Source organism: Cinclus cinclus, chromosome 15 (assembly GCF_963662255.1).
Source record: "Cinclus cinclus chromosome 15, bCinCin1.1, whole genome shotgun sequence".
Taxonomy (NCBI): domain Eukaryota; kingdom Metazoa; phylum Chordata; class Aves; order Passeriformes; family Cinclidae; genus Cinclus; species Cinclus cinclus.
In genome coordinates, this window is record NC_085060.1 from 9,656,987 (window position 1) to 9,671,414 (window position 14,428).

The 14,428-nt window shown below is 39.3% G+C and overlaps 1 protein-coding gene across 1 annotated transcript in view; it reads right to left on the reverse strand.

The window, feature by feature from the left end:
- Positions 1-317: 317 nt before the first annotated feature.
- The window catches only part of NRK (Nik related kinase), an 87,661-nt gene continuing 73,550 nt past the window's right edge, over positions 318-14,428 (reverse strand). Inside the window, exons 25-31 of the mRNA XM_062503139.1 lie at positions 13,134-13,277; positions 11,806-11,940; positions 9,945-10,045; positions 9,243-9,392; positions 6,174-6,333; positions 1,644-1,783; positions 318-860 (exon numbers count right to left, since the gene is read on the reverse strand). Of these exons, the coding sequence (XP_062359123.1) occupies positions 777-860; positions 1,644-1,783; positions 6,174-6,333; positions 9,243-9,392; positions 9,945-10,045; positions 11,806-11,940; positions 13,134-13,277 (914 nt within the window). The 3' untranslated portion in view covers positions 318-776. The remainder of the gene's footprint in view (positions 861-1,643; positions 1,784-6,173; positions 6,334-9,242; positions 9,393-9,944; positions 10,046-11,805; positions 11,941-13,133; positions 13,278-14,428) is intronic.

Here is a 14,428-nt window from a genome sequence, read left to right on the forward strand (position 1 = left end):
AATGCTTTATGCATCTATGATTTTGACCGACTATTTAAACTGTTTTTACAAATACATCCTACAGTAACTGTGTCTATGGGCTCAGGCATCCAGCCCTGACAGAAACACAAAGTCTGTCCCCTCCTGCATTTGTAAAAATCTCCCAGAAGAGACACGTGTTCAGAATTAACTATTTTTACAACTCTGTACTGGAACACACCTGTCCTCCCAGCACAGGGGATGATCCCTCAAGGTCCAAGGAGGGAGCATCCCTCAAGCCTTCTGTTCTGTGCTGGGACTCACCACAAGCCGTTTCACATTGTAAGAACTGAACAAGTCATTCAAGTTCATCTTGGTGACATAGTAACAGCTTGCTTAAACTGCAAAACAAGCCCCAGCCCAATTCAAAATAGATTCCAACTTTGTTTTTGTATCTACCTACAGCTGTCACTGTCCATAAAAAGTGACTTCAGTTCAAGATACCAACATTACATCACCTGCGAAAGTGAAACTGTACATTTTTCAGAGTACAGGAACTTCTTATATTGGCTACATTCTTCACTAAAGTCTCCTAATACAATCTTTGTTTGCAACATACTTTGAAAGACAAACTAAACATGCTTGCAATACTTCAAGAGGAAAATGGAATTCTTTCCAGACTGAAAGAATATAAATTTTGATAAGTCAATAACGACAACATTTTTGTAGGTAAGAAGTGCAAATTTGTGTATATTACCTCTGAGAATTTTACACTGCTACCTACAGGGAATTTTCCATTTTCTTCATTTTGATGTACTTTACCAGTTGAACAGCACATTCTGACCAAGAGTCATGAAGTATATTTGACTGCTGCCTCCTGACTGCACAGATGCAAAGAACACCTTGAAAGGGAAAAAAAAAAGATGCTCCTGTCAGTTTATATTTATGAAAATATTTTTACTCATATAGGAAAGGTGATAGAATGCCACAGTCCCAAATACAAGGATATACATATATCACAATTGAATTTTAATCCCATGAGAAACTTTTTAAAGTGAAACTGTATTTGTAGTACAACTGCATTTTTCCAATGTATTTCCTTCCCTATTTGAAAAGACATAGGAGAACATTTAAAAATAATTAATCTAAGGTTTTAGGGCTTCAGTTTTCTAAATATGATAGTGAGACTAAAATTTCAGAGAATATTTACCAAAACTGCTATATGCAAGAAATCATACCTGATTATCCATACCTTTGTGTCTGCAATTAAGGGTGTTGGGTTTCTCCCCCTCCCCCATGATGACTGCTCTGAACTGCCTGTCATTTCAGTAGCCCAGGAGAGGCAGTCCTGTAGCTGGGAATTTTTGGGGCTCACTCACTACTAACCCTCCCCACACCACCTGTGGTGCTGTGCAGTTCACAGTGCCTGTACTTGTTATCTCTGACAGCAGTGAAGGCTGGGTGGAATAGAGAGCTCCAACAGCTGCTGGTGGGAATGTGTGCAACATACATCATGAACATCCATAATGGGTGCTTTGTGGGATCAGTGACTACACTGGCTTTGAACAGGGAACTTATACCCAGGTAGGAAATAACCAATAACAAAGTCACCAAAATGAACTGGTCTGTCATAGACAGCTGTTGCTCATTTCTGCTAAGTCACCACACTGTAGTCATCTCTGTACCTTGTCATTTCTTTCACACAGAAATTTGAGCTTCTGTGCTTTCTTGTGCATAAATACTCCTTCCAGATTTCCCGTTTCCACAGAGCGTAGTTCAATCGCTTTTTCTCCCCAGCCCATGACCTGATTGGACTGAAGGTAAGCTAAAAGAAAAAAAAAAAAAAAAAAAGAGAAAAAATATTGTTACTAATTACCAGCTGGAAGACTGATTCTTGCCTCATTTATGTTAAGTATGGATCTGATGTGTTTCTCTTTGATAACAATATATTCTGAATTATTTATATTTTGAGTTTACACAAAAAGCCTTAGGAATAGTAACTAAATTTCAGTTTGTCCTCTCAGACTTATTTTGAACTCTAGACATAAATCTTAACTACTACTGTATATCTTAGATTCCCAAAAGCTTGGAGGAAACCTCTGAAGGGCATCTTGTTTAACTGCTGGCCCCAAAGTGGGGCCAAAATAGATAGGAGCCTCAGGACCTTGTACAGATATGTTTGATGGATATTTCACAGCCTTTCCAAGACCCTGTTGCAATGCATCACTGCTTTCAAGGCTGAACATTTCTTCCTTATGTCTTGGTGCAACTTGTGCCCATCTTTGCCTCTCATCCTTGAACTGTTGATAATCAAGGAAAGTCTTGACTGTCTTCTCTGTACCCACTGTACTTTGTTCCTATTAGGAAGCTGGGTTTGTATTGACTGTGGAGTTCAGCTTAGTCTGAAACCTAAATACTTCAGAATCTGAGACCATGGCATGATTAATTTGGTGTCTTCCCATCACCGATTATGTGCAATATTTCTAAAACCAAAAGCAGGTATTCTAGCACTATGGAAGCTTACTAAAATACTCCCTTTAAATCTGGAAATAAGAAATTGGAATTGTGATGAAGGAGTTAACATCACAGATTTCAAATTGGGCACAGTTTCAGTGAAAGCCCTCCTATTGGTACTTGTAGGGCTTCCAAAGTAAAATCACATTAGTTATGCTCTATTGGTAGCCATTGCTCAGAAATTGTTCTTCTTGCTCAACTATCAACTGTTATTTCATCAGTTTGAGAATTCTGGTGCTCTAAAATGATGTAGAGGGAATGTGGGCACTGGACTGGGTTTTAGCTTCATTGGACAGTGAATGTCTGCCCTACATTATTAGTGTGAACAAGGTCTGCTTCTTAAAATCTACCATGTTGATTTAGGTTTTTGTCTAAAAATTGAACTTTCAGTACAGACTAACACTGGAAGCAACAGCCTGAAATCCTGCTTGAGAAGCTGAAAATAAAGGCAATATACCCACATGACTGTACATACTTCTAGCAGGGTTGATTTAATATTGACTTGGAATTCTTGCTTTATAATTGTTGTTAGAACAAATGTATGAAAATCGTACCTCCTTGGAAACACATATGGTTTGGTTACAGTGTTGTGATTTTATTTTCCTCAGAGACTATAAATTTCCCCTAAATCTGTTCAGAAGATTTTCAGTTATTCTTTGTACACACTGAAGGCTTCCCTGCCACTAGTGCTGAGAGCAAGATAATTCTTTCCCAGCATCCCAGTCATGAGCAAAGAGGAAGAAATCAACCTGTTTTAAAAGCAAAGCAGCAGTGAGCAACCGAGGGTGAGTGGCAAAAGAGAAGTATTTTCTAAAACTCAAACACATGATTTTAAAATATTTTCTTTATGCTTCAGGCTGTACAACAGGGCACCACTGCTGCAGGCTGTGAAGAAAGTGTCATTAACATTTCTGAACAGTGCAGCAGTAGCAGGATGAGTCCAGGGCAGCACCTGTGCAGTCTACAGTATCTGAAAAATAAGCCCAGACCACATAAAAAGTGAGGAATATCAAAATGATACAAGACTCAAACTTCTGCTCTTTTTTGTACCAAATGACTTCATATTAACCTTTTTAAGCTTCGCTTTTGAACACAACAAAGAGGGAGGCACTCTATGGTTGTGGGGGGTGGGAAGCAAGGCAGGTGCATATATAGAAACAGCATAAAAACCATCCTGTGGCTACGCTGTTTCATATAGGTCACATAAGTCTAGCAACAAAGAACTAATAAGTCTCCTGATCTTTTCCACTACATGAAATTTACACTCCAGGTGCCACTATGCTGTGTCTCTATCTGTGCCTTTGGCAGATTTCAATTTGACTGCTTCCTTGCAGCTCCCAGTAACCACTTCATTAGTCCCTGCTGCAACCTCTAGGTCATCTGCTGGACCACTTCTGCTGTGTTCTGAAGAGATCTGACCTCCAGGCAGTATTCAAAACAGGAACAGAATAAACCAGATATGCCAAGTTAAGCCCTGATGCTCTGCTGTCTGGACAATATACTAAGAACTTGTCAACTGACAATGGCAGGTTTAAGTAGCATAAAATCTCAGTTTTGAAGCAGAATAAAAGAATTCTTTTCCAAATTTCATCTATGAAACAGCATGTAAACAAAACAGCCTCGTTACACCATTTGCACAGTTGTCCAGTAATAAGGACTTACCTATACATGGAGATTAATTTGAAGGATAGCAGGCTATGAATTCAAAGGTCAGTACTGAGTCATGATAATCCTCCCATGTGGGAGCTCTTAAAGGTGTTTTGTGTGAGAGGAACTGAGAGTACATACTCAGAATAAAGTTGTCTTATTTTGGAACAATGGCTCCTATACTACGAGCACCTTGGGAATAAGTACTTTAAGTCCACTTTCCACTGCAGCTTTAGATAAAAAAGTCCTATGCTTCTAGCTGGTATGTTGTAGAGCACTGAGGCAGCAGTTTAACCATCTTTTGGTAATACTTTCTGTTTCTCTACAGAATAATCTCTTCTTTTAAAATGTACAGGGAAAAGGAAATAAAGACTTTTACTACTTCCTCTGGGAATATCCAAATTTGTGTCAACCCTCTATGGCTACACATACTGTAAATAATTCATTACTCACACAAAAGGGCAAGAATGCTCCCAAATCTTATTAACTTGATGTTTCTTAATGCCATTTTAAAACATGTTTTATAGAAAATATTACAGCTACATTTATATTTAGCCCTACATATGTGTACATTTTTCAGATTAAACATAGAACACTTCTACAGTTTTAATTTCCCATGGGATTTGAGCTTCCTCTCTCCGATTTCTTATTAACAGATTGGTCACAGAGGTCCCGATTTAAGACTATAAATAAGATATATTTAGATTCCCTGCCCTAAATCCATCGATTATAATACAAACTATTTTTTATTTTTTTGTATCAAAATACTCTCACCAACTACAAACTTTTCTTTCAAAATACTTGTTTAAAGAAATCAAGAAATGAGCAAAGGATGACTAGAGAGCACCCTGAGGGTAACACAAGACCCTTCTATCTCTCCAACAGAGAGTGAAAATTGAGATATAGTTATACAGACTTCAGGAGGTTTGAAATGGGTATAGAAATCCCAAGAAAGCAGGATCTTTTAAGAAACTGTCAAGTTGCCCCTAATCAGGGCCATTCAAATAACAGTTATTCACACTTCTCTTGTAATGTTTTTGTCTGCAGCCAAGGATATCACAGGATTAAGAAAATTAATAGGAGTTCGTGGTGAAATTATTATCGTAACAGTTAATGGAGGCCATCATGTGAAGTTTGAGTGGTGTGTTTATAGGTTAGGTTAATTTTTAGTGCAAATATGATTTCAATCAGAAGTCAAATTTGGTTTGTAGCACATCCCAAAGTTTTTTCCTAAAACTACTGAGGTAGAAGTGAAAGGAAAAAGGTGAACATCCTTGATTTTTCACTGTGGTATTCATTTTCCTGCAAGCTAATAACAGGCTTCTGTGCAGTGTAATTGTCTGTGGCTTGTTTTGGTGGTATGTTTGTTTTAAAATAAAGAACAGGCGTGAGACAGAAATTAAAAGTAACAAGTAATAAACCCAAAAATCTGCCTGTGTTGTTCTTCATTTCCCCCCTACTATTAGCCTGAAGCCCTATGGGAAAGGTGAAACAAACAGCTGTCCTGGCTCCAGTACAACCAAAATCTCCTTGTACACAGCCAACTGCAAGCATGGGGAGATTAAGAACCTATCACAAATAGCCTGGGCTGGCATCCCTGTGAATTTAAAGTGATAAAATGAAGGGGCCATTTGACAGCAGTTACAGATCTCTTCAGTAACTGACCCCTCAGTAGCTGTGAATTTCTACATAAAACGCTGTGAGCTATGAACAACAAAATCATTTTCCCCCCTCTGTAATCCACATAATTCTCCCTGTGGAAACTGGTGGTAAGCTGCATCCTCAGTGAAGTCTGTCTGTATAGTCAATGTGTGATGCAATAAACACTGTGATTAGAATACAAAAAGTGGTCCAAATGGGAAGCCCCTATTGCAATCATTGGCTGTGTTAACACAAACACCCATAAATCTGTTTACTCTTTTACACATCTGGTTTTCTCAGAAGCTGCTTTATGTGCCATACAACCATTTTCAGATAGATACAAACCTCATAAAGAAGTCAGGCTTCATGCAGCAGAATCTTACATTTAATAAAGAGCTATTTTTTATACATACCTACGGATGCTGGCATTTCTCCCCACTGTAGAACAGTCTCCTTTGTGAAATGCCCATATATATCAATGTAGATGCCTTCATCTTCATAGGTGAGCAGGAGCTCCATGCCACTGGTGTTTGGGAGGATGATAATGGCATGTGGGCGAATTGTCCCCTGGATCTAGAATCGTATTTTGCTAAGATTTATATCAGAACATGGACTGCAATTTCAGCGATTACATCGATCTAACTAGCTTGGCAGAGCAATAAAAAGAACTAGCTCATGGCTCATGGAAAGTGAAAGAAATGCCTGTTCTCAGAGGCTGTATAGTTTGCTAGTAAGCCTCTGAAACAGACTTTCTCCCCTTCTCCCCCCTTTGTATATGACAGTAGGTTTGCAAATAAATCAATATTCAATAGTTCGCATTAAATTTACCAGTGTTCGTTGGTTTCAAGAAGCCATGGAGCCATTGAGACACAATAATATTTACTTAGTCACTCACAAAATGCTTGCATTGTATAAATAGGAGAAAGGTGAAATAAATTTGAATTCACAACTTTTTCAGAAGACGGAGGAAGGACAGAAACTTCCACACTGCAGGAGATCAGTGCTTTCACTTTCCATGATATTTCCCTATCCCCACTCACAAGTTAAAAACCTGCAAATTTAATAATATTTATCCTACTGTAAAAAGTTCCCTGGACCTTTTCACTGTCCTTCCCACATCCTTCACTACAAATAGCTGCCCATTTGACTGCTGTTGGGCACACCTCTACATGCCACAGGAACAGTGCATTTCACTCATACTAATCTCTCTCAGAAGCCAACATATCCCAGGAAAAAAAAAAAAACAAAACCAAAGGTGAAGTATACAACCATGAAGGGGGATTTATGAAAGCATTTTTGAAAGAAAAAGAGGACAGCCTTAAAAAAACAGTAACAAAGCATTTCCTTGTTTAAAGCACTACTCAAAACCAAGATGTTAAACAGTAAATTAAACCACCACAATTAATAATTTTATAGGAAGCATATGACTGGAGCTTTACATCATTCTCACAAGCCAGCCACACACAGGTCTTTTTCTTCCTCAAGCACAGACATTAATGAACAGTAAAAGAAGCACTGAAGCTGTACTTGCCAAACTGAATACACTCAGGCCACCCACTTGACTCCGTGCCTCCGCAACAACTATCCGTAACACTAGAACGGGGATCCAGAGCCGCAGAGCAATTTTAATGCGTTGCCTTGGTACTCGCATGAGCGACCGGAGCAGGTAAGAGATGAAGAAAGAGATGGGGAACCAGGAAAAGAGGCTACCAGAAAGCAAGAGTATCTCAAGTCAGCCTGTTACAGTCTGGGCTATTGCCACCACAAAGCTCCTTGAGATAATTATCCAGTTCTAGCTCTTTTAAAATAGTAGAATATCAAAAAAGATAAAGCTGCTGTAGCAGCTGATTTATTTCAGGTCTAAGACTCTGAAGAGAAAATATATTTTTAGTCTGTGCTAACTTGTGGCTGAAGAGCTCACACAAACATAGTCAGTCTCAGGTGCCCCACATATTCAGGGCAGTCACCTGGGAAATCTCTCTCGTCAGGTAGCTAATTGTATTTGCAGCCTGTTGAAAAAGTAAAGCATCTAAGAAAGTTCACTTTTTTCCTTTGCCTTTCTTCTCTCAGCAATTATGCTAATGATCCTTTTGACAAGTCACTGTTCACCTTGCTCAGCAACCCACTTCCAGAAAGGCACGTGGGTACCACGCTTCAATTTACAAACTGATGTGAATTCATCCTAGCTGCATAGTTAACAAAGCTACTGTCAAATTAAATAAACCCTCTAACAAGACAAATACTAAGTACCTTAAGAAAAAACAACACAGAAATAAACAGCACAAGCCTTTAGCAGGTGATTCAACAGTTAGAAGAACTAGAAAAATAATTTTTCAGTTAAGAGAAGTTTATAAATCTAACAGCCAATCTCACACACTGTGTCCATCAGGAACACAGGTCTGACAGACCATGGAGGCTGTGGCTTGCAGGGGCAGCAGACTGATCAAGTGGCTTGCACAGTGGGAGTGGGTTTTCATCTGGGTTGAAAACAAGGGACTGAGAGTGGAAAAACATTAAAAAAATAAATAGATTCATGGCACACGCTGCAACAAGCAGATCTGGGATGAGATTTCTTCAGACCTCCCAAGTATAACTTTTGGACACACAGTCTGGGGATGCAAGGAGGCCATGGCACCCCCAGCCCCTGGGGAGGACTGTTGACTTCAGGGAGGGTTCAAGTGTGCACAGAAGTTTCTCTGCCAGGAGCCAGACTAGAGCCAGTCTGGAACCTGCCAGTTTGCTGAACCTAACCCCCCAAGACTGTCTGGCTTTTGGGACACACAGCTTTAAAAAGAACTATCTAGAATATCTAAAAAAATAAGCAAACAAACAAAAATCCAAAAATATTAACACCACAGCACAGACTTCGTACTGGACAGCCCCATGCCAGCCATTCACTTCTGCAGGGCAATTTGCTGTTATCTGAGCTTAAGTAGGAATTTAGTGATCACCATCACCTCAAAGACACAATGCAGGATGCACACATACCCCTGAAATCAACACCTTCATGCTAACTTACTGACAATCTAATCTAATGAGAAAGTCACAAGGAAAATGTAAAACAACTTCTGAATTTACAGAGTGGTTTCATGGACAACTGAATGGCAAGAAGAGCAGCAAATTTATTTAGTCTGAAGTTGGTTTCTGCTGTCTGCACAGTGGCAGATTGTAAAAATCACATAAATTCATGTAGATATTATTGTGTCTTTGACTGTTTAAGTTCTAAATTTCCAGGATAAATCAATTAAAAATAGTACTGAACATACAATAGGCTTTCTGACATTAAACCACTAAAACTGATATTCTAAATGTAGTAGAAGTATTTAAACAGCTCTTCAGTGTTATAAAACTATGTAAAAAGTGGTTTTGTATTAGCTGCTACTGATCATTCTTTTGAAAAATAGCACAATTCTTAACCTAATCATCATCAATACACAGCCCGAAGAACAAAGGCATTAATGTAGATTTTTGGATTCTCTTACGTGTGTTGGAAGGTACAAGTCATACACAGATCCAGAGTCCACATCAATGGCATGAAATCCCACTACTGAGCCATATATGACCTTTAGTCTTTGCCCATTTTCAACAGTCAGGTCAACTGACAGCGGTTTGTGATGAAGTGAGGTAAAGGACTGGGAAAAAGAAAAATGCAGTACTGTAACACAGTGAAATTGTTGGTTTGCAGAACTACATTTAAGATCCTAAGAATTCTTAAAGCTCAAAAGTTAGACAGCTATTTTTGTTAAATAGTAGGTTACATTTAAGGAGATAAGTATCCACCATCCACTGGGTTGCAAAGACAGTTGGGTAATTCATTCGTGGTTTGAAAAAGAAATTAAGATTCTAGGCAAAAAGTAGGCTGACTACCACTGTGTTTAGTTTCCTCCCCTTTTGATGGAAATCAACATCAACTTTGTAAATTCAAATGCACATTCTGGCCCAGTGCCTGCTGTGTTTGGCTGGGGTAGAGAGAAACAAGTTATTCACATCTAACACTCATGACTGAGTGTTTCATCCTTGCATCTCCAAAGTACATCAAATGTGCTACATTTTCTTTTAAAGAATACTCAGTTTATCTTTAGCTAGAATAGATGTTATACAAAACAACAAAAACAAAGGCAGAGAGCAGATGAGAAACAGTGAGAGACAGTGACACATCTGAATCAAAGTGATGTTTCACTTACCTTAAAAGCCATGAATTTGTGATAAGGCTTTGGAGCCCAAGCATAAACCTCCACTGAGTTTTTCAAAGCGATTACAAGGAATTTGATTCTCTCATATTTTACTGTAATACAAGAACAACAATTCCTTAGGTACCAGACTGATGCTAAAATCAAAGACCATCTCATCACATGAAATAATTTCAATGGATTACTTGTAGAGGTAGACATTATCCAGCAAGGGAGACTAATGCACTCTGGACATCAATATTTAATACTACCAGTGACAGTACCTTGACTGGAAAGCTACAATTCACTTATTTTCAGTAAAGCCAAATGACTGTTACCAATATTTATATATTCCTTTTCATATAGTGATGAAAAAAAAAATCTCACTACTCAGAAAAAAAAGTCTTAAACCTGCAGCTAAATCAACCTACTTGATCTTTAAACTATGAACATATCCCACCACTACTGGTTATGAATATGCTACTGTTGGAAGACTGGTGATTGTTGGCTGAACAATTCTGTCAGACTTGGCAGGATGAATTTTCATTTCACTGCTCATCTGTGGGTTAAATCCCCAGGTGCTGTGTGGGTGAAGGACTCCTTTCTGAGATGAGTAAGCATTTAAGAGATGAGCAATTTCTCCAAGACAATTAAGGTCATGCTGGACCCATTGAGAATAAATGAAGAATCATGCATTGAAAATTAACATTTCTTTGTGCATTGTGTTTTCATTTTACCAGAGACATGCTTTTGGAAACAGGATGCTATCTCACATAGGCAGAGAACAAGAAAATGCTGCAGATGCCACCAAAATGCAAAACAGTACATCCTTTTCCTTTTCTACCTGGAAAAAACAGCTGTACAACCAAAGGTCAAGATACAAGAAGATTCACCAAGAGAAAAACAGCAGCAGCTGTGCTGTCAAAAATGCAAGAGTGGCTTGTCATATGTAAACACAGAAGCTCATACCAAATGTTTGCCTAATTTTAAGATAGGTATTTTGTCACTGGTTTTTTTTTTTTAATGCACCAAACCCAAGGATGAGCAACTGAAGTGGAATACGTGGGTGCTTAGCTGCAATCACAGTTAAAGTAACAACACACATCTGTTCCACATTCTTTTTTGAGTTTAACTCCTGCCACTGCTAAAGCCAAAAGACAGAACTGTCAAGCAAGGTATTCATGAGAAGCAGCCACCTCACATTTCCTGCACTCCTCTGTATCATGGCTTTGTTTGGCTTTGAAAAAAGCGCCACTTTCACACACCCATTTTTCACAAAAGCAAAACTTGTGCCATACACCCACCCCCCACAGTTAAATGACAGAAATTATCATGATCCTCACATTCACGTTCAAGAATGAACTGCCAGAGAACCAAAGAAAAGCCAGATGGTACCATTTCCAGGGTGTTTGAACAAAGGGATATTTGGGTCTTTCCTGAGAGAGCAAGGGATGAGCTGATCTACCTAAGGGCATCCTACAAATATGATTCACTAGGACTTGAACGAGGTCCAATTTCTTAGCAGTTGCCTAGGGCCAAGAGGGAAGCTGAGGAGGTGGAAAACATCAGTTGAATTAAAACCTTTAGTAACTACAGAAAAACTGAACAACTGACTGAGCACAGACCACGGCTGGCACTCTCTCCTTCCAGCCATTACAGGAACAGCCATAACATCATCTGGTAATTGCTGCAAGAAGAGATGCTGCCTGAAATGACAGGGAGCAAGCCATCTGCCATGAAAAACAGAGAGTCTTGAAAGAACTCATGAGATATTCACCAATACAATCCTGAAACAAAGCTGAAGAATTCTGCTGTCACAAGATACAAAAGGAGGATGATTAAGCATTTCTCTAAAGAAAAAACAGGAGATCCTTACCGACTTTGTAGTGCACACAGCCTTCCAGGTCACCCACAGACACCCAGCCTTGCCGCTTCTCCACCTCCGGATCATTGCGCAGAATTTTATTTCTCAACCACGACAAGTAATACACCCTCAACTTATTCTTCTTCCCTGGGATTTGCAAAAAGAGACTTTAACTCCCTGAACTACAAATTCTCCCCCACTTACAAAAAGCCAGAGTTTTGTGACCTTGAGTACAGCAGGGCCTTGTGCCCTGCCAGGGTGAGAGAACATAGCAAAGGCATGAAAGGAGTGCCTGGGGTGATGGGCACATGGGGAACTGGCACAGGAGCAATCCTATGGCACTGGGTACATGTGCACTTACCTTGTGACTCAAACTTCATGCTAGATTTTCACACCTGACTAAAATTCTTCCCTCAGGCCACAGAACAGGTTTCTACAGACACAGGTATTATCAGAATCCATCACACTAACTGTTTATCCTGGAACACAGGCATGTCCTACAATGGCCACTTTGAATTAGCTATTCATTTAGTTCTAATTAACTATCAATTTTCATTCAACATAGTGATTTTTCTTTTGGATGCCTTTCCAGGTGAGAATTATTTTGTCATCCTTCATCCCAATCACTCTTTTTATTGTATAAGTTCATAAGCACCTATGGTCAACAGCACCCTTTACAAAGATTACTCTGAAGAGAAGGACTTTGTCATGTCCCAGCAACAACTGGATCTAGCAGTATGGGACAAAGAGCTATTGCCATTGCCCACCATGGTGAGTCTGGACTGGAGATGAGCTGCTATTCCTTGCTGGACCCACACCCCTGACCTTGTATGGTGCATCCTGAGAGGCCACATTCAGCCATAGGGAATAAGGCCAGAGTCCCAGATGTTTCCCAGCAGAAATTGAAGACCTCCACTCAGTGTAATTGATGCTTTCACAATAAAGACCCTTTCATATTACTGCTCATATCTCTTGCTGAACACAGGATGAGGTTATATCATGATATGTTAATAGAATTGCACTTAGATGCTCACCCATCATAGAAACAAGAAAAGTGACAAATTATAGCTTGAAGAGAATCAGTCCATTTTACAAATATGAAACACTCTGTACTTCCCACAAATCATTTTACACATTAACCAGGCAATGAATTGTCCCAAAGCCACTCTGGAATGGGAGTGTAAATGTTAAAAATTCAGGAGAGTTTTCCTGTTAACAAGAATAACTGTCCTGTGATTTTCTGAAAGAGGAAATTCCTCAACCTAGTTTATAACCTAATTCTTCTTTTTAATTGCCTCCAACCCCAACGTGGGTCAGATACTTTTAGCCACTGAACCAACCTGATATAGTAATTAGGACATTGAGTCCCTCCAGAACATCCATTTGCTGGAACCGTCTCCTTGTAATCAGTGTATAAACTCTTCCTTGCCCACTTCTGTCCAGCAGCCACAATCCATTCTCTGTTCCCACCAATAAATTTACTCCTGTTAATACATGAAAAAAATACTGCATAAGTCATCTAATGATTCAGAGGTCACCAAGTGTTCATTCTTTTAAGAAACAGTTTTTATTTAATCTCACTTAATGGTACCTGATAATTTCTCTGTTGCTCTGTGGATGACTTCCCAGAAAAAAAAGAAGATCTCACCATTAGAATTTTTACTCAGCAGAACACCTGTATATGTATGGAACTTGAAGGATGAGTAGTTCTGCTGAAGTCAGTGTTGATTTAAACACAAAGGAAAATATTCTGTGAATCTGAATTACTTAGGTGACCTTGGAAAGTACCTGGGACCAGTGCTAAAAGTCCCAGTCCAGCACCATCACAGTAGTGACACAGGAGACTCAACTAAGTATACCAAGGGTCCCTATCAATTATGAAAAGAAAAGCAACCAAAAAATCCCCTCCCAACTCTCTTTTTCCAAACACAACATTCAAATCATGGGGGCATCCAACCTGCAGGAAGAAGCGCTGTGTTACAAGGAGGTGCAGGGTTTGTTTGAGGACAGTCTCTGGTTTGGAAAATGCCTTCAAATGCCAAATTAGGGAGTGAATCCATCTGAAATCCAACTGCTGCTAAGGAAGAGACGGCACCATTGGGTCGCTGACATCAGAGAATGTCAGAAATTGTGTTTGGCTGGAATGACATCTATGTTTCTAATCAGCAGATTCTAAAGACACAACATAAGGTATTCTGCTGTAAAAAGCACCCTCCTCCACTGGCAATGCTCTGACAAGTACCTGGTGCTCTTCAGTCTCAATGCACATTTAATTACACACCTTGCCACACAGCTCTGCTCCCAATTTACAATTCTGGATTCCTACAAACCCACATTACATAAAATCTGTGAAACTATAAACCAGAAATCTACACCTGGTTTGGAATTGACATGTGCCATCTACCTCATTCACTTGCCATTCCAGGCTCAAAAAGTGAGAAGTAAGAGGTTGGGTGAGTCCCATAGAATACATCTGATCTTATGAAGCAGAAAGACGATTAAAATAACTTAAGAATTTAGCTAACATGCAACTGGGACAAGGTCTACAGCTGTTGAGAGCAGTATGACTGCTTTATCTTGGTTTCACACCATGTGAAGCTGACCCTGTAAAAGGGATGTAAATTTAAACAATGGT